This window comes from Bufo gargarizans, chromosome 7, assembly GCF_014858855.1.
Source record: "Bufo gargarizans isolate SCDJY-AF-19 chromosome 7, ASM1485885v1, whole genome shotgun sequence".
Lineage (NCBI taxonomy): Eukaryota > Metazoa > Chordata > Amphibia > Anura > Bufonidae > Bufo > Bufo gargarizans.
The window spans coordinates 1,942,003-1,962,186 of NC_058086.1; the positions used below are offsets into that span (position 1 = coordinate 1,942,003).

Below are 20,184 nucleotides of genomic sequence, written 5' to 3' on the forward strand. Positions count from 1 at the left end.
AAATCATTCGTCCTCCATTCTTTTGTTAGATCCCTGCATAATCCTTTGCCATATGACATAAGTTGCATGTACGGCAAGAATGTCAGACCCTGCAATCCCCACCTCTCCCTCAACTCCTCCTGTGTCCTCCACCGAGGTTCTGTCTCATGAAATACGTCACCCATCGTTCTTATCCCTTTGCTTAACCACATTGCTATACCTTTGCTATTCCTTCCTGGCTCAAAACTAGGGTTGGCTGCTATTGGGAGATGCTTAGATATTTGATAGGGCAAATCATACATCTTCCTCAGTATTTTCCACACTACAATAGTATCCCTTAACAGCAATGACATTTTAATTGATCTCGGCAAGTTAGGCAAACTGGTGTGCAATAATGCCATCAGGTCCCAAGGTTTTGCTAACTGTTTCTCCAGACTGAGATTTGTATAATAAGAGGTCTGATTTGCCCAATCCAATATGTACCTGCTGTTACATGCTATATTATAACCCCTGACGTCCGGGAAGTTGATTCCCCCCACCTCCCTTCTCAGTTTCAATTTGTCCAGAGCCACTCTCGGCTTTTTGCCTTGCCATATGACCCGCACAAATCTGCTTTCCAAGAGTTTGACATCAGCATGTCTTAGCAGTAATGGAATAGTCTGCATTGGATATAACAACCTAGCGACTCCCATCATCTTCACCAAGCAGCACCTCCCCATCAGGGAGAGAGGTAGGCCTTGCCATCTATCCAGGTCGGCCCCTATACGGGACAGTAATGGTGGAAAATTTAATTGATATAAAGAGTGCGGGTCCCTCCCTATCTTCACCCCTAGATATGTTATGCTGGATTTGGCTATGCTAATTCCTTGATCCCTTTTTACTTTTTGTAAGATGTCATTCATGGGCACCAAAGGCAAGAGTTCACATTTTGAAATATTCACCCTGTACCCAGAATAACTTCCAAAAGCCTCCAAAGCCTCGAAAATAACTGGGATATGCACTCCCGGTCTAGCCAGAAATAATACTACATCATCGGCAAAGAGCGCCGCCTTCACTTGTTTTGTTCCCACCTCAACCCCTGTATACAGGTCCGAAGTGCAAAGAAGCCGTGATAATGGCTCAAGTGCTAAGTTGAAGAGCAGGGGTGAAAGCGGGCACCCCTGTCTTGTACCCTTTTCCAGTTTAAAAGGTTTGGAGAGGTAGCCCTGGGTATATACCCGCGCTCTTGGGTTACTATACAAATTTGCAATAAACGTCCTAAAAGCCCCCTTGAATCCCAATCTGTCCAGTACCGCCTCCAGCCATGCCCACCGAACATTATCAAAAGCTTTTTCTGCGTCCAAGGTGAGCATGGCTGGACGTTCCCCTGGACGAGGGTCATGTCTAACTCTATCCAACACTGCTAAAACCGTCCGAATATTCTTGACCGCTGAGCGGTCAGCACCTATTAAAGATGGTAAAAAAGAGGCTAACCTGTCAGCAATAATCTTAGATAAGATCTTTGTGTCTACGTTTATTAGGGATATAGGCCTATATGAACTAGGCATAAGTGGGTCTTTCCCTGGTTTAGGTAGGAGCTTAATATAAGATACATTATCCTTATCCGGATGGGCCTTGCCCTTCAATACGTCATTATAAAGCTGTAACATTATTGGGGAAACCTGCGAGATTAGCACCTTATAATATTCTCCCGTGAAGCCATCAGGCCCTGGAGCTTTTGCGTTCTTCAGCCCTTTAATGACCAGCTGGAGTTCCTCCACAGTCACATCCGCATTTAATTTCATAAGCTGTTCAGATGTCACTGTGGGCAACTCCACCTTATCTAAGAGAGTATCAACTAACGACGCTGAAGAGTGATCCTTATATAAGGCCTCATAATATTGACCTACTATTCTGCTAATACCCGCCGGGTCAATGACTATCTTCCCGTCACCATCTTTCAAACTAAGTATATATTGGGGCTCTCTCCGGCCTTTCGCTAAGTTGGCCAGCGAACGACCCGCTTTATTACCAAAACGATATAATTTAGCTTCAAACTGGGTTTGTCTGAGAGATTCTTTATGCTTTTCACTAGCTTCAAAAGCCTGACGTGCTTCAACCCATTTTACTTTATTATCCGCTGTGGGCATTTCTGTGAACTGCCTGTACATTTGTCTGACTCTATTGCTGGCTCTTTCCAATGACCGCTGACAAGCTTTCTTCCTACCAAAAATGTAACTCATAATGCGCCCCCTCAAAACTGCCTTTGATGTTTGCCAAAAAAGTTCCGGGTTGTCTATGTGGACCTGATTATCCTCCCTATATTCTTCCCACCAGCCAATTAACTTATTCTGAAAGTCCTCATTTCCCACTAGCCCCGAGGGGAACCTCCACAGGTAATCTGATCCCTTTGGAAAAGTGTCCCTCAAGATCAGGGACACCGGAGCATGATCTGACACCATAATATCCCCCACCTCAGCCTGTTCTACCAACCCCGCTAGTGAGCCCCGGACAAAGATGTAATCAATGCGTGACCAAGAATCCTGAGCGTGAGAGTAAAAGGAATACTCCCTGTCATCAGGATGTAGCTGCCTCCAGGGATCTATCAGACCCACTGACTCTGTCAGCTGCCCCAAGACTACGTCATGGGCCACCGTAGTTCTGCCCCCTTTCGCCTCAGTCTTTCTATCCTCCTGCCCCATCATCACTGAGTTGAAGTCACCCCCTACAATCAGGTTTGAGGTCTTATCCAACAATAACCTACTTTCCAGCGCCCTGAAAAATTGTGAGTTATTGGCATTCGGACCATATACATTGAAAACAGTGTATTCCATATTTTGGACCCGTATCGACACCTTTACCCACCTCCCGTAGTCATCCGCTACTGAACTCAGCAAAGTGAAGTTGAAAGCTTTGTTGAACAAGATCAGGACCCCCGCTTTCCGCTCTGAGGAGGAGGACCCTATCACCTGACCCACCCATAATTTTTTCATCCTGCCAAAATCCCCTGCTGGTAGATGAGTTTCCTGAAGTAATGCTATATCAGGTTTTAATTTTTTAAGATGGCGGAGAATCATCCATCTCTTCTGCGGAGAGCGGAGGCCCTTAACATTCCAACTAACTATCTTCATATTCTAGGATAATGACTAGAATGATGACTGGAGAAACATATCCCATTACCCAGATGCTCCCAGGACAAGCGCCAGCTGATGCACAGAAATAAACATGAACATTTTCACATACAATATTGTAAACTACCCCCCTCCCTCCCCCACCCCTGTTAGACAAAACCCCTAGAACCAGGTCGTCCCTGTGACACATATTACCCAACTAACAACCTCCTCCCTTATTATCGACTTCCCTTTTTTCTAGGCTGCAGCACTCAACCACCCGTCCCCCATACTTTACACTATTCTAACCGCAGTGCTCTTTCCTTCAAAACATATAACCATGCAATCTCACAGGCTAAATTTTAGACAATACTGCCATGCGCAATCACACTCCCGCTGCACATGTTAAACCATGTCCACTTTCCATTGCTGGTAGAAAAATGACTCAGAACAAAACTAAACATACAGGGAGTGCAGAATTATTAGGCAAGTTGTATTTTTGAGGATTAATTTTATTATTGAACAACAACCATGTTCTCAATGAACCCAAAAAACTCATTAATATCAAAGCTGAATATTTTTGGAAGTAGTTTTTAGTTTGTTTTTAGTTTTAGCTATTTTAGGGGAATATCTGTGTGTGCAGGTGACTATTACTGTACATAATTATTAGGCAACTTAACAAAAAACAAATATATACCCATTTCCATTATTTATTTTTACCAGTGAAACCAATATAACATCTCAAGATTCACAAATATACATTTCTGACATTCAAAAACAAAACAAAAACAAATCAGTGACCAATATAGCCACCTTTCTTTGCAAGGACACTCAAAAGCCTGCCATCCATGGATTCTGTCATTTTTTTGATCTGTTCACCATCAACATTGCGTGCAGCAGCAACCACAGCCTCCCAGACACTGTTCAGAGAGGTGTACTGTTTTCCCTCCTTGTAAATCTCACATTTGATGATGGACCACAGGTTCTCAATGGGGTTCAGATCAGGTGAACAAGGAGGCCATGTCATTAGATTTTCTTCTTTTATACCCTTTCTTGCCAGCCACGTTGTGGAGTACTTGGATGCGTGTGATGGAGCATTGTCCGGCATGAAAATCATGTTTTTCTTACCTTGCAGACTTCTTCCTGTACCACTGCTTGAAGAAGGTGTCTTCCAGAAACTGGCAGTAGGACTGGGAGTTGAGCTTGACTCCATCCTCAACCCAAAAAAGCCCCACAAGCTCATCTTTGATGATACCAGCCCAAACCAGTACTCCACCTCCACCTTGCTGGCGTCTGAGTCGGACTGGAGCTCTCTGCCCTTTACCAATTCAGCCATCTGGCCCATCAAGACTCACTCTCATTTCATCAGTCCATAAAACCTTAGAAAAATCAGTCTTGAGATATTTCTTGGCCCAGTCTTGACATTTCAGCTTGTGTGTCTTGTTCAGTGGTGGTCGTCTTTCAGCCTTTCTTACCTTGGCCATGTCTCTGAGTATTGCACACCTTGTGCTTTTGGGCACTCCAGTGATGTTGCAGCTCTGAAATATGGCCAAACTGGTGGCAAGTGGCATCTTGGCAGCTGCACGCTTGACTTTTCTCAGTTCATGGGCAGTTATTTTGCGCCTTGGTTTTTCCACACGCTTCTTGCGACCCTGTTGACTATTTTGAATGAAACGCTTGATTGTTCAATGATCACGCTTCAGAAGCTTTGCAATTTTAAGAGTGCTGCATCCCTCTGCAAGATATCTCACTATTTTTGACTTTTCTGAGCCTGTCAAGTCCTTCTTTTGACCCATTTTGCCAAAGGAAAGGAAGTTGCCTAATAATTATGCACACCTGATATAGGGTGTTGATGTCATTAGACCACACCCCTTCTCATTACAGAGATGCACATCACCTAATATGCTTAATTGGTAGTAGGCTTTCGAGCCTATACAGCTTGGAGTAAGACAACATGCATAAAGAGGATGATGTGGTCAAAATACTAATTTGCCTAATAATTCTGCACGTAGTGTAGCTACCAATAATGTCCACTTCATCTTGACCAAGAGTCCCTTCTTCTGGAAGAACGAGACCCTCTCTTATCAACTGGAACCATCTCCCAGTCTCGTCCCCGTCTGTCTGTGAGAGGCGAGCGTCTCCACTCCGGGCTTCTTGTCCTCTCCCTCCTCCGCTGTTGCTGTCCCGGCGACCGTCCTCTGCGCCTTGGCTCACCCTCCGTGCTGTCATTCCGCAGGAACTCCTCCGCTGCCACAGGATCTTGATAGGTTTTGACCTCGCCATCCGCCGTTAAGATCTTCAAAATCGCCGGATACAATAACTGGAACCGTATTTGTCGCTTATACAGTTCCGAGCAAACCGCGCTGAAGTCACGCCTCCTTTTTGCCACCATGGCAGAGTAGTCAGCAAACATTAGCAAGGTATGTCCTCTGACCTTCAGTGGCCCTTTGCGACCCCGAAAAGCTCTCAGGATTGCTTCCTTGTCGTTATAGTCTAGGAACCGCATAATAACTTGCCGCGGCCTAGACTGGAGGTTCTGCGAAACATTGCGGTCTTGCGACTGAAAGTCCACCGCAGGGCCTACTCTGTGGACCCGCTCCCCAATGCGTCTCCCGGCCAGGTTCAGCGCTTGAGGTATTTCTATCTCGCAGATCTCTTTCAAGGCAGGCTGTTTCACACTTTCTGGCAGGCCCACTATTCCTAAATTATTCCGCCTGGACCTATTTTCCAGGTCCTCCAGGCGGTCTTTCAGCACGATGTTCTGCTTATAAAGATCTTGGGCTTCATAAGTACATCTGGTCACATCATCCTCCATCGCCGAGACCCTTTGCTCCAACTCCTCTATGCTTGCCTCATGCCTTGCCACCGTGGAATGCAGTTCATGCAGAGACTGTGTGAGGGTCTTGGCAAGAGTCTCTTTTATATCTGGGGCCAGGTAGCGGGCCACTTCGATAGCCAGCGCCTTGTAATCAATATTACTTAGATCCCTTAGATCCCCTGCAGGCTTGCCTCCGCTTTCCACCACCTCTGTGGCCTCTTGGATCGCAATCGGGGAGTGAGGGCGGGAATCCGCCATCTTGCCCTTCGCTGCACTTGCGGTCATTTTCGTCCCGCTCACCACTTGTCGTCTGCCGCTCCTCAGCAAGTATCGGTCCATGGACCGTCGGCCGACACTCAGCGGGAACCCCCAGGTGACTTTCGGGGTCCCTTTTCGTCCACTATGTCGGAGCGCAGGAGGATTTATAGGGGCAGGTGCCGGAGCTCACTCACTCCGCGTCCTGCATCCCAGCGCCAGAACCGGAAGTTAGGGTGGCAGTTTTGTTGGTACTAGTTTAGGGTACATATGATTTTTGGTTGCTCTATATTACACTTTTTGTGCGGCAAGGTAACAAGAAATACCTTTTTGGCACAGTTATATTTTTTTTTGTTATTTACAACATTCATCTGACAGGTTAGATCATGTGGTAATTTTATAGAGCAGGTTGTCACGGACGCGGCGATACATAATATGTATACATTTTTTTTATTTATGTAAGTTTTACACAATGATTTCATTTTTAAAACAAAAAAAGTTTTAGTGTCTACATAGTCTAAGAGCCATAGTTGTTTCAGTTTTTGGTCGATTATCTTGAGTAGGGTCTCATTTTTTGCGGGATGAGATGACGGTTTGATTGGCACTATTTTGGGGTGCATATGATTTTTTGATCGCTTGCTATTGCACTTTTTGTGATGTAAGATGACAAAAAATAGCTTTTTTTACACCGTTTTTATTTTTATTTTTTTACGGTGGTCACCTGAGGGGTTAGGTCATGTGATATTTTTATAGAGCCGGTCCATACGGACGCGGCAATACCTAATATGTATACTTTTTTAAATTTATGTACGTTTTACACAATGATTTCATTTTTTAAAAAAAAAAATGATGTTTTAGTGTTTTCATAGTCTAAGAGCCATAGTTTTTTCAGTTTTTGGGCGATTATCTTAAGTAGGGTCTCATTTTTTGCGGGATGAGATGACGGTTTGATTGTTACAATTTTGGCGTACATGCGACTTTTTTGATCACTTTTATTACCTTTTTTGGGAAGTAAGGTGGGCAAAATTTCTATTTCATCATAGTTTTTAAATTTTTATTTTTATGGCGTTCACCGTTCGGGTAAAGTAACATGACTGTTTTATAGATCAGGTCGTTACGGACGCGGCGATACCAAACATGTGTAGGGAATTTAATTTTTTTCATTTTTAATCAGTGATAAATGTGTTTTTTGATTTTTACTTTTTTTTTTACTTTTTTTTACTTTTTTTTTTACCCAGACCCACTTGGTTCTTGAAGATCCAGTGGGTCTGATGTCTGTATAATACAGTACTGTACTCTATATAGGGTACTGCACTGTATTTTACTTACACTGAACAGATCTATGCTTTCAGCACAGATCTGTTCAGTACCATGGACAGCAGGACGCCTGAGAAGGCATCCTGTTGCCATGGGAACCTTCCCCGTCTGTTACAACTGCGCAGACGGGGAATGGTGAGGACTGGGGTGTCGGGGGGCTCTCTCCCTCTCCCATCGGGGGGCTGCAAAGGCACAGCAGCCCCCCGATCGGAGAGGGAGGGAGCTCCCTGCGCTGTTAACCTTTTCCATACAGCGGTCCGTACGGACCGCTGTATGGAAAGGGTTAAACGGCTGACATCGCATCTTGGCTGACATCGATAAATTGTACGCCAAGCTGGAGAAATGTGTTTTTATGGTATCGGAGATTCAATTTCTGGGTTTTTTCCTTTCTGCTTCTGGTTTTCGCATGGATCCGGAGAAGGTCCGTGCTGTGCTGGAGTGGGAGCTTCCTGAGAATCAGAAGGCATTGATGCGCTTTCTGGGTTTTGCGAACTATTACAGAAAGTTAATTTTGAATTATTCCTCTGTTGTCAAACCCCTCACTGACATGACAAAAAAGGGGGCGGATTTTTCCTCTTGGTCGGAGGAGGCGCTTGCAGCTTTTTCTAAGATTAAAAAGAGTTTTACGTCTGCTCCCGTCTTGGTGCATCCCGATGTTTCCTTACCTTTTATTGTTGAGGTGGATGCTTCCGAGGTGGGTGTGGGTGCGGTTTTGTCCCAGGACCCTTCTCCTGCCAAGTGGCGACCCTGTGCTTTTTTCTCTAAAAAGCTTTCCCCGGCAGAGAGAAACTATGATGTGGGGGATAGGGAGTTGTTGGCCATCAAGTTGGCTTTCGAGGAGTGGCGCCATTGGTTGGAGGGAGCCAGGCACCCTATCACCGTGTTTACCGACCATAAGAGTCTGGCGTACTTGGAGTCGGCCAGGCGTATGAATCCGAGACAGGCCAGATGGTCTCTCTTCTTCTCCAGATTCAATTTTGTTGTTACATTCCGCCCTGGGATCAAAAATGTGAAGGTTGATGCTCTCTCTCGCTGTTTTCTGGGAGGAGGAAACTCCGAGGACCCGGGTCCCATTTTGGAGGAGGGGGTGGTTGTTTCTGCCCTGTATTCTGATTTGGAGGCCGAGGTCCAGGCTGCCCAGACTGAGGTACCTCCCCGTTGTCCTCCTGGGAAGTTGTTTTGTGCCTCCTGAGTTACGTCACAAACTCTTCAAGGAACATCATGATACCGTTCTTGCTGGTCACCCCGGGAGTAGAGCCACGGTAGATCTCATTGCTCTGAGATTTTGGTGGCCGGCTCTCCGTAAGTCGGTGGAGGGTTTTGTGGCTGCCTGTGAGACGTGCGCTCGCGCTAAGGTCCCTCGTTCACGGCCTTCAGGTCCCCTTCTCCCGTTACCCATACCTTCCCGTCCTTGGACACACCTCTCCATGGACTTTAGCACGGATCTTCCTCGTTCCTCGGGGAAGTCGGTGATCCTGGTGGTGGTGGACCGTTTTAGCAAGATGGCTCATTTCGTACCCTTCCCTGGTTTACCCAGTGCTAAAACGTTGGCACAGGCTTTTGTCGACCATATTGTTAAATTGCATGGCATTCCCTCGGATATTGTTTCCGATAGAGGCACGCAGTTTGTGTCCAGATTCTGGAAGTCTTTCTGTTCTCGTCTGGGGGTTCGGCTGTCCTTCTCTTCTGCTTTTCACCCGCAGTCGAATGGTCAGACTGAGCGCGTCAACCAGAATCTGGAGACATATTTGCGTTGTTTTGTGGCAGAGGACCAGGAGGATTGGTGTTCATTTCTCCCTCTTGCTGAGTTTGCTCTGAACAACCGTCAGGAATCTTCTGATAAGTCACCATTATTAGGTGCGTATGGGTTCCATCCGCAGTTTGGGACATTCTCGGGAGGCGCTCCCTCTGGTTTGCCTGAGGAGGAGAGATTTTCCTCGTCTTTGTCTACCATTTGGCAAAAGATTCAGAGTAATCTTAGAAAGATGAGTGAGAAATATAAGCATGTGGCTGATAAGAGACGTATGCCTGGTCCGGACCTGAATGTGGGTGATCTGGTGTGGTTGTCTACAAAAAATATTAAACTGAAGGTTCCCTCCTGGAAATTGGGTCCCAAGTTCATTGGCCCTTATAAAATCTTGTCAGTCGTCAATCCTGTTGCCTTCCGTCTTGATCTTCCACAGGTTTGGAAGAAACATAATGTATTTCACAGGGCTCTTTTAAAACCATATGTCCAGCCCACGGTACCCTCCTCTTTGCCTCCTCCTCCGATTTTGGTTGATGGCAATCTAGAGTTTGAGGTTTCCAGAATTGTGGACTCTCGCATTGTCCGCGGTTCTCTTCAGTACCTCGTTCATTGGAGGGGTTATGGTCCTGAGGAGAGGATGTGGGTTCCGGTGTCGGACATTAAAGCCACTCGCCTCATCAGGGCATTTCATAGGGCTCATCCTGAGAAGGTGGGTCCTGGGTGTCCGGAGTCCACCCGTAGAGAGGGGGGTACTGTCACTACCAGAGCTTTGAGACGTTCTCATAGCTCTGTTTACACACCCTGTTATGATGTCACTACTAGAGCTAGGAGGAGTTCTCTTCCCTGTTTCTCCGCCTCTGTGATGAGGTCTTTACTTTTGGTTTCCTTCCTCCCAGCTGTTCCTCCTGTGTTTGATTTCGCTGCCTTTAAATCACCCCTCCTCCTTTGTAGAGGTGCGGATTATACTCTTCATTTTGAGCTGTATCTCTCGCTTGAGTGTCTTCACCTGTGTTACTTCTCTTCACTGGATCTGTGTCCTGCTGATGCGAGTACTTCAGATATCGTCTGCTGACTTCGGATCTGTTTGCACTACGGCTGCAGCACCTCAGTTAAGTGTACAGACTTTGTGTTTATCTGTTCTTTGCTGACTGGATCCGAGGCGACCCCGGTTCCGTCCATATACTGAGCAGGGCACCAGTGGCCGTGCCCCTTCCACTATTGTAGGGGTTTCAGTGATCTTCAGCCTCAGGTACGCGGGCATGTCTCGATCTACCATTCGGATCCGGACATGCGCATAGCAGCTTAGGGAGAGCTTTTAGGGTCTGGCAGGGGTCACCCTTATTCCTCCCTAGAGTGGGTTCGTCAGTTGTTATTCTCTGTGTACACTCTTGTTGCTCATTTACAGCCGTGACAGCGCCATTGGCTAGAGGGAGCCAGACCCCCTAATACCGTGTTTACCGACCATAAGAATCTGGCCTACTTGGAGTCAGCCAAGCGTCTGAACCCGAGACAGGCCAGATGGTCTTTGTTCTTTTCAAGGTTTAATTTTGTTGTCACGTTCCACCCTGGGGTTAAGAATGTGAAGGCGGATGCCCTGGCACGTTGTTTTCCGGGAGGGGGGAACTTTGAAGACCCGGGTCCCATTTTGGCTGAAGGGGTGGTTATGTCTGCTCTTTATCCTGAATTGGAGGCAGAGGTTCAGGCAGCCCAGGCAGAGGCTCCTGATCTTTGTCCTCCTGGGAGGTTGTTTGTGCCTCTCGCTTTACGACACAAGGTTTTTAAGGAACACCACGATACTGTCCTTGCTTGGCACCCGGGGGGTAGAGCCACAGTGGATCTCATTGCTCTGAGATTCTGGTGGCCGGCTCTTCATAAGTCAGTTGAAGGTGTTGTGGCAGCCTGCGAGACCTGCGCTCGTGCCAAAGTTCCTCATTCACGGCCATCGGGTGCTCTCCTTCCGTTACCCATTCCTTCCCGTCCTTGGACACATCTGTCCATGGATTTTATTACGGACCTGCCTCGTTCCTCGGGGAAGACTGTGATTCTGGTGGTGGTAGACCGTTTTAGCAAAATGGCGCATTTTGTTCCTTTTCCTGGCTTGCCTAATGCTAAAACGCTGGCACAGGCATTTATTGATCACATTGTCAAATTGCATGGTATCCCTTCAGACATAGTCTCTGATTGGGGCACGCAGTTTGTTTCCAGATTCTGGAAGACCTTCTGTTCTCGCTTGGGGGTTCGGTTGTCATTCTCTTCTGCTTTCCACCCGCAGTCGAATGGTCAGACAGAGCGCGTCAATCAGAATCTGGAGACATATCTGCGCTGTTTTGTGGCGGAAATTCCGGAGGATTGGTGTTCTTTTCTCTCCCTTGCTCAGTTTGCTTTAAATAACTGTCGTCAGGAGTCCTCTGATAAGTCACCATTTTTTGGTGCATATGGGTATCATCCGCAGTTTGGGACATTCTCTGGAGAGGGGGCTTCTGGTTTACCTGATGAGGAGAGATTCTCCTCGTCTTTGTCATCTATTTGGCAAAAGATTCAAGATAATCTAAAGAGCATGAGTGAGAGATATAAGAGTGTGGCGGATAAGAGACGTGTGCCTGGTCCAGACCTGAATGTTCGTGATCTGGTGTGGTTGTCTACTAAGAATATCAAATTGAAGGTTCCCTCCTGGAAGTTGGGTCCTAAGTTTATTGGGCCTTACAAAATCTTGTCAGTCATCAATCCCGTTGCCTACCGTCTTGATCTTCCTCAGACTTGGAAGATCCATAATGTTTTTCACAAGTCCCTATTAAAACCTTATGTCCAACTCAATGTACCCTCCTCTTTGCCTCCTCCTCCAATTGTGGTTGATGGTAATCTTGAATTTCAGGTCTCTAGGATTGTGGACTCTCGTATTGTCCCCGGTTCACTTCAGTACCTCGTTCATTGGGAGGGTTATGGTCCTGAGGAGAGGATGTGGGTCCCAGTGGCGGACATTAAGGCCACTCGTCTTCTCAGGGCATTCCATAGGTCCCATCCTGAGAAGGTGGGCTCTGAGTGTCCGGAGTCCACTCGTAGAGGGAGGGGTACTGTCACCACCAGATCTCTGAGAAGTTCTGATAGACGTTCTTCAGTACCTCCTGTATGATGTTCTTTTGTTTTGCTTTCGCTTTGACATCTCTCCTCCCTCTCCCAGCTGTCATCTATTAGCAGTGATTGCCTCCCTATATATCTCCTCCCATACTGCCTTACTTTGCGGTTTATACTACTTCCTGGATTGTGTTCTCAGCTTGGAGTTGCTACAGCTACTTCTTCAGATAAGTCTATGTCTGTATTTGTTGTTTTCCTGTTGGCTTGATTCTAGGTGACCCTGACTCCCTCCACATTAAGTGCATGCAGGGAGACGGTGGTCGTGTCCCCTCACTATTATAGGGTTTGCAGGTGTCAATCAGTTTAGGTACGTGGACATGCAACCTTCTATCACAGAGATCTTTGCATGGGCTGAGAAGACAGGGAGAGCTTCAGGGCTTTAATAGGGCTTACCCTTTTGTTCCTTAGTTTTGGATCAAGCCAGTCGGATCCTTATTTGTAACTTCTTGTTTTCTGCTACACCATCCGTGACAATAGGCCTAACTAACTGGGACAAAGTCCTCAAAAATAAAAATACCGCCACAAAATGGGATATTTTTAAAAGCATCCTAAAATCTAATTGTGAGAGGTACATACCTTATGGGAATAAAAAGTTAAGGAACAAGAAGAAACCAATGTGGATAAATATGACTGTAAAGAAGGCAATAAATGACAAAAATAAAGCATTTAAATCACTGAAACAGAAGGGTAGCGAGTAAGCTCTGAAAAACTAAGCAAGGAAAAAATAGAATATGTAAAAAAATGAATAAAAGCCGCCAAACTAGAGACCAAGAGATTCATTGCCAAAAAAAACAAAACTAACCCTAAAATGTTCTTCAATTATATAAATGGTAAAAAGTCTAAATCTACAGAGCAATGAGGGGGGAGTTGCAGAGAGCGATGAGGAGAAAGCAAAGCTATTAAATATTTTTTTGTCCACTGTATTCACTGAGGAAAATAAACTGTCAGATGAAATGCAGAATGTAAAAGAAAATTCCACATTAAAAGTTACCTGTCTGACCCAGGAAGAAATGTAACAGCGACTTAAAAAGATTAAAATAGACAAAATCGCTAGGGCCATATGGCATACACCTCCGTATCCTAAGAAAATTAAGTAATGTTATAGCTAGACCATTATTTCTGATATTTACAGACTCTATACTGACTTGGAGTGTTCCACAGAATTGGCGCATAGCAAATGTGGTGCAAAAAATCAAAAAGGGTGCAAAAACAGACCCCGGAAACTATAGGTCAATAAGTTTAACATCTGTTGCGGGTAAACTGTTTGAAGGTTTTCTAAGAGATACTATCTTGGAGGATCTCAAGAAAAACAAGCAAATAACATCATATCAGCATGGCTTCATGTGGGAACGGGCACGTCAAACTAATTTAATCCGTTTCTGTGAGGAGGTAAGATCTAGACTTGACAGCGGTAAATCAATGGATGTCGTATATCTGAACTTCTCCAAATCATTTGACACTTTACCACATAAAAGGTTAGTATATAAAATGAGAATGCTCGGACTGGGAGAAAAGGTCTGTATGTGGGTGAGTAACTGGCTCAATCATAGAAAACAGAGGGTGGTTATTAATTGTACACACTCAGATTGGGTCACGGTCACTAGCAGTGTACCTCAGGGGTCAGTATTGGGCTCTATTCTCTTCAATATATTTGTTAATGATCTTGTAGAAGGCTTGCAGAGTAAAATATATTTTTTTGCAGATGACACTAAACTGTGTAAAGTAATTAACACTGAAGAAGACAACATCCAGCTACAGATGGATAGATTAGAGGTTTGGGCAGAGAAGTGGCAGATGAGATTTAACACTGACAAATGTAAGGTTATGCACATGGGAAGGAATAATACAAATCACCCGTACATACTAAATGGTAAAACACTGGGTAACACTGACATGGAAAAAGACCTAGGAATTTTAATAAACAGCAACCTAAGCAGTAAAAACTAGTGTCAGGCAGCTGCTGCCAAGGCCAATAAGATAATGGGTTGCATAAAAAGGGGCATAGGTGCCCGTGATGAGAATATAGTCCTACCACTTTACAAATCACTAGTCAGACCACACAAAGTACTGTGTATAGTTCTGGGCTCCTGTGAACAAGGCAGACATAGCAGAACTGGAGAGGGTTCAGAGGAGAGCAACTAAAGTAATAACTGGAATGGGGCAACTACAGTACCCTGAAAGATTATCAAGATTAGGGGTATTCACTTTAGAAAAAAGATGACTGAGGGGAGATCTAATTACTATGCATAAAAATATCAGGGGGCAGTAGAGAGATCTCTCCCATCATCTATTTATCACCAGGACTGTGACAAGGGGACATCCTCTGAGTCTGGAGGAAAGAAGGTTTGTACACAAACATAGAAAAGGATTCTTTACAGTAAGAGCAGTGAGACTATGGAACTCTCTGCCTGAGGAGGTGATGATGGTGAGTACAATAAAATAATTCAAGAGGGGCCTGGATGAATTTCTGGAGTGTAATAATATTACAGGCTAGAGCTACTAGAGATAGGTCATTGATCCAGGGAGATATTCTGATTGCCTTATTGAAGTCGGGAAGGAATTTCTTCCCCCTTAAGTGGGGAAAATTGGCTTGTACCTCACAGGGTTTTTTGCCTTCTTCTAGATCAACTTGCAGGATAACAAGCCGAACTGGATTGACAAATGTCTTTTTTCGGCCTTATATACTATGTTACTAGATGCTGCAATCTTCTGTTGCGGGCGCTGGCAGAGGAATTTCCACCCACAGCGAAACAGGTGCGGGTATCAATCCTACCACGCCTGCAAGAAGAGGGCGGTTTGAAGATGTGTTAGTCACTTTGGACATGAGATCATTCTTTCAGCCGACCCAATGAGAGCCGCCCTCCGGATCCAGCCTCAGGGAACGCCTAGACCGACAGGTATGTGATGAAGTGGAGAACCGCACTCTGTTCGACAGGCTCTAGTGCCAATCAAGGGCTGGAAGCAGCCAATGTACTTGTAGTAAGATTGAGGCACACAGATTTTTAGTATTGCAATTCAAAAGTGTTTATTTATTTATACAGTAGTTTCATCCAATTGTCCAGTATTTGTATCCAAAGGTATAACCAGAATTTCTAGACCGGACGTTTCGGTCCCATTAGACCTTCATCAGCTGTCACATTTTATCTGCTCTGGTGGGAATAGTGGGTCTCAGGGCGCTGGATGTGCCAGCCCTGAGACCCATAGTGATGCACCTGGGTCCGCCCCGGGTTAGTCAATGTTTAGTCTAGTGGTAGACGAAGAAGAGAGAAGACTTTTATGCGCTTACTCCTGAGAGCTAGGTTTGAGTCTTTACCCCTGAGACTTTGAAAGCTAAAGAATAATTGCTGTATTAAACTGCTCCAGAAAGAAAAGTCAGAAGGTCCAGAATGTGCAAGACCGTCAATCAGCAAGGTATTGTGCTAGTTTAAAACAGAAAAAGACAATGCTGCTGTTAGAGGGAATATTGCCAACTAGCCCTTTCACAATTTGAGATGGTCTGGGAAGCCATATCTTAACTCTGCACCCCTTAGCTGAGAAATGATGGAATAATTCACAAAGAACCTCAATTGCATGCCAAAGGTTATGCAAAGAGACTTTAGAGAAAGACAGAAAGAAGGAGTACCCCCCTCCATTGCTGCTATCCATACGTTGCTATTAGGGATGAATTGCACGTTGATCTGCTTGGAGCTGTGCCTTGATACTGTTGGCTATACTATCACTCCTATTCTGCATGTGCATACTAAAGGGGATCAGCTCTCTTTCGGGAGTCATTCTCACAGATATCTTCAGGACACCAAGTTTAAGATCCAAACACGGTGCTTTATTGCAGCACGTCCGCATAAACATAAACAATAATACAAAATAATAAACACTCTCCAGGCCAGTGTCTCTTGGGGAATCGTGGTCTCTCAGCCCTCCTGGCTTGGATCACACAGAGCCTCCAGGCCTCTGTCCACAGGCAACACACTCCCCTCTTGCTGACACCCTGGGAGGTGCTTTGTGCCAGCCTGATTACTTCCAGCTGGTCTCGCCTGTGGTGAAATAGGGGTGTGGACCGAACTATCCACCCCTTCCTTGCCTCTACCCTGCGTGAGACCCGTCACTGTCTCACAGTACTTACTAAAAAAGAACTTTTTACTGATTCCTCAACAATCAGCCGGCCACTTAAACCACACTCCTACCTTGCATCCTGCCAAAACACCTAACACTAAGGGCACTACAACTGCCATCAGGCAGGAACCCTAACATCAGGGTGCGCCCAGAGGACAAAAAAAAGTGGCCTCCAGTGTGGCCTGGGAGAGCTACCGGGAGAAAATCTATCACAGTGAATACTACTAGCACCCTCAGAACCAAGACGACCACTTCCCTTCTCCCAAGCAGTCCACAGCATATGTATCCCAAAATGATATCAATAAAAATTACAACCCATGGCCGAATGCACACGGCCATTTTTCACGGCCGTGAGCGGTCCGTGGTAACACGGGCTGGATTCCTGCTGACCGCAGTACAGTAATACACTGGTATAGATCATACCAGTGTATTACTGTACTACAGCGGCAGCAGGAAGCGCACGGCGTTATAGCAACCAATGACGCTGTGCGCTCCTGCTCACAGCAGGAATCCAGCCCGTGTTACCACGGACCGCTCACGGCCGTGTGCATTCGGCCTAACGCACACAAAACAAGCCTTCATTTAGCTATGTCAACATACAATAAGTTTTTATTATGCAACAGTGCAACAGTTTTTATTATGCAACAAGAGTAAAAAAAATAATAATAATAATAATTTGGTACAGCCATATTTGTACGAACCCATAGAATAAAGGAATAAAGTTAACTTATTATTTTCACCACATGGTAAACAGGGGAAAAAATGCCCAAAAAAATTAGAATAAACAAAAACAAAACAATGATGGAACTTCTGTTTCTTGTCTTTTTTTATTTTTCATCCCAAAATGGTGTCAATAAAAGACACAACTTGACCCACAAAAGAAAAAAAGCTCTAATAAAGCTATATTGATGTAAAGATAAAAAAAAAGAACTTTTGTAATGAGATAGAAAAAATAGTATTCAGTCATAAAAGTTTTCCCACAATATAACCATATCCCCATTCTGCAAAGCAAAAAGTATCACTATTACACCGTATTAGTATCTCTGAGTGAATGCATGTTTGACCTCTGCTCCATTTATGCAGAAACATCACGTGAATAGAGAATAAGTGTATATTGTGTATTGTGTCAAGTTTTCAAGTTATTATCTATCCACAGTATAGGTGGGGCTGGGTAGCAGCTATGTATGTGAGCCTGGTCTTATTTGAAAGCTTATAATCTAAGCTTTACAACAGGACCACAGTGTTGCAGTCCTAGCTCCCATAAAAGATATAGCTTTTAGAAAGCGCAGTGGAAGCAACAGTTTATTTCCTTTCACTGCTATTTCTCAGGTTTTATAGTAGCTAGAGCCATGATTCCTAAAGAATATATATTTCCAGTTTTATAGTCTTGTTTTAAAACTTAGATTATCAGTTTTTTAAAATAAACAACAATCTGACATATTAAGGGTTAAAGAGGGCTTTTCAAGGGTCCGGGCATGATAATATAACTAGTGGATTCTGTGGGGCATACTTAAGGCATTTTACAGCCCTTACTATTTTCTGTATGCACTGCTCCGTTCGTCCGCTGTGACCTCTGTTCATCGCTACAGGTAGGAGGAGACGGCCCTGTTTCTCAAAGGGTGTCTCCTTCTCCCTGGCTGTGAGCTGTCCAATCCCAGCGGAAAGCGTCACAGCCAGGGAGAAAAGAAAAAGCTCACCTTCTCCCTGGCTGTGATGCTCTCTGCTGCGATTTGTGTGTATGTAGGTACATATATATATATATATATATTATATTAATTTTATATATATATTTATTTCAGTGCAATTACAGTACCTTCAGTGCAGTTACCTTTTTGAGAATTGGTTTCATCAGCTAATTTTACTTTCCAAATAATGTTACATAAGTGACAAAGAAAATTAGAACAGGCACTGTTCAGATTAGTGTTCCTTAAAAAAAAAGAAGAAAAAAATATAGAAGGGTAAGATACTTTTATTATGATTGAGAGTTGTTAGCAGATCCTTTCAGGCGACATATATCCTCAGTACTCCTGTGTAGTGCTGGAGAACAAACACAGATATACATTTTACATCTAATCAAACTTCAAGCCATGAAGTCTTATGATACATACAAAGATGAGTGAATTTGTTAAAGTTTGTTTCATATCTAATTTGCTGAATTTGTGAAAACATTCAGTTTGGGTAGAAATTTATTCTACCCAAATTGAATATGCTCAAATTGCCTTTAAGTTTCCTATATAGCACTCTCTGGTACCTAGGACTTACATTTTTTTCTGGAAATACTCTACAGGGTGGGCCATTTATATGGATACACCTTAATAAAATGGGAATGGTTGGTGATATTAACTTCCTTTTTGTGGCACATTAGTATATGTGAGGGGGAAACTTTTCAAGATGGGTGGTGACCATGGCGGCCATTTTTAGGCCATTTTGAATCCAATTTTAGTTTTTTTCAATAGGAAGAGGGTCATGTGAAGATACGAGATGTGCAGCACCTGAAACTACGGATACTGGAAGTCTGTGATAGCATTTTTTCTGTGGTGTTGCTATCACTGTGTGAGGAGTGGGAGAAGAGGGTTGCATTGACAATCCAACACAATGGGCAGCACATTGAACACATTTTATAAGTGGTCAGAAACTTGTAAATAACTCATGAAAGAATAAAGTTACGTTAAAACCAAGCACACCATTGTTTTTCTTGTGAAATTCCCAATAAGTTTGATGTGTCACATGACCCTTTTCCTATGGCCACCATGGTCACCACCCATCTTGAAAAGTTTCCCCCCCCCCTCACATATACTAATGTGCCACAAACAGGAAGTTAATTTCACCAACAATTCCCATTTTATTAAGGTGTATCCATATAAATGGCCCACCCTGTAGAACTAGAGAGACAAAGAGAGAGAGAAAGATATTCAAATTAGCTTTCCTTAGCCTGCCTGATGCCAGCAGATGTAAGATGTGCAGAGTTTCATATATTTTTCTCAGAAACCCAGAAGAATGCCCTCCATGAAAAGAAATAGTACCCCATGTAAGGCCTCTCAGGGAGCTCTGTTAAAGAGTAGTTAGCCAGAAAGAGCTGGAGTCCTTGTATGAGACACTCAGAATTTTGTTCTTTTTGTAAAGGATACTAGCTTGCATGTCTTTTTTCCAGAGAACCATTATGTGGGGATTCAAGCACAGCAGTTGATGAAAAATGTTATCATGCAAAAGTTGAACAGTTTGAGGCTACCACCAGAGGAAAATGTTAGTATGACCAGGTCAGCTGCTTGGAAGACCAGGTGCCTCCTATAAGAAAAGATCTAGGGAAAATGGCACATGATGTTTCCTTATTGCTGAGCAAGGTCGACGACCTGGAAAACAGTCTCCATAGAGATAATATACATTTTGGGAGCATACCTGAGAAAGCAGAGAGCAAATGCAGTGGTCTTTTTTGAGCAGTGGCTAACTGCAAAGTTTGGCAAGGATACTTTGTCCAATCTGTTTGCTATTGAAAGAGCCCATAGGGCGCCCTTCCAATCTCCACCACTGGGGGGGCCCTCCAAGGCCAGTTTTGATCAAGTTGCTGCATTTCAAGGATAGAGATACTATTTTGCGTAAAGCCAGAGATCACGCAGATTTGATAATTGATTCCCGGATTTCTCAGCGGAAGTGCAAAGGAAAAGAGTGAAGTTTGTGGAAGTGAAGCGTCACTTAGGGAGCACTAGTTATCATATTCAATGCTATATCCATCAAAGCTG

The 20,184-nt window shown here is 44.4% G+C and overlaps 1 protein-coding gene across 1 annotated transcript in view; it reads right to left on the reverse strand.

The window, feature by feature from the left end:
* MEI1 (meiotic double-stranded break formation protein 1) overlaps positions 1-20,184 on the reverse strand; it is a 502,988-nt gene that overhangs the window by 156,646 nt on the left and 326,158 nt on the right. Inside the window, exon 17 of the mRNA XM_044301444.1 lies at positions 18,276-18,373. Within this exon, the coding sequence (XP_044157379.1) occupies positions 18,276-18,373 (98 nt within the window). The remainder of the gene's footprint in view (positions 1-18,275; positions 18,374-20,184) is intronic.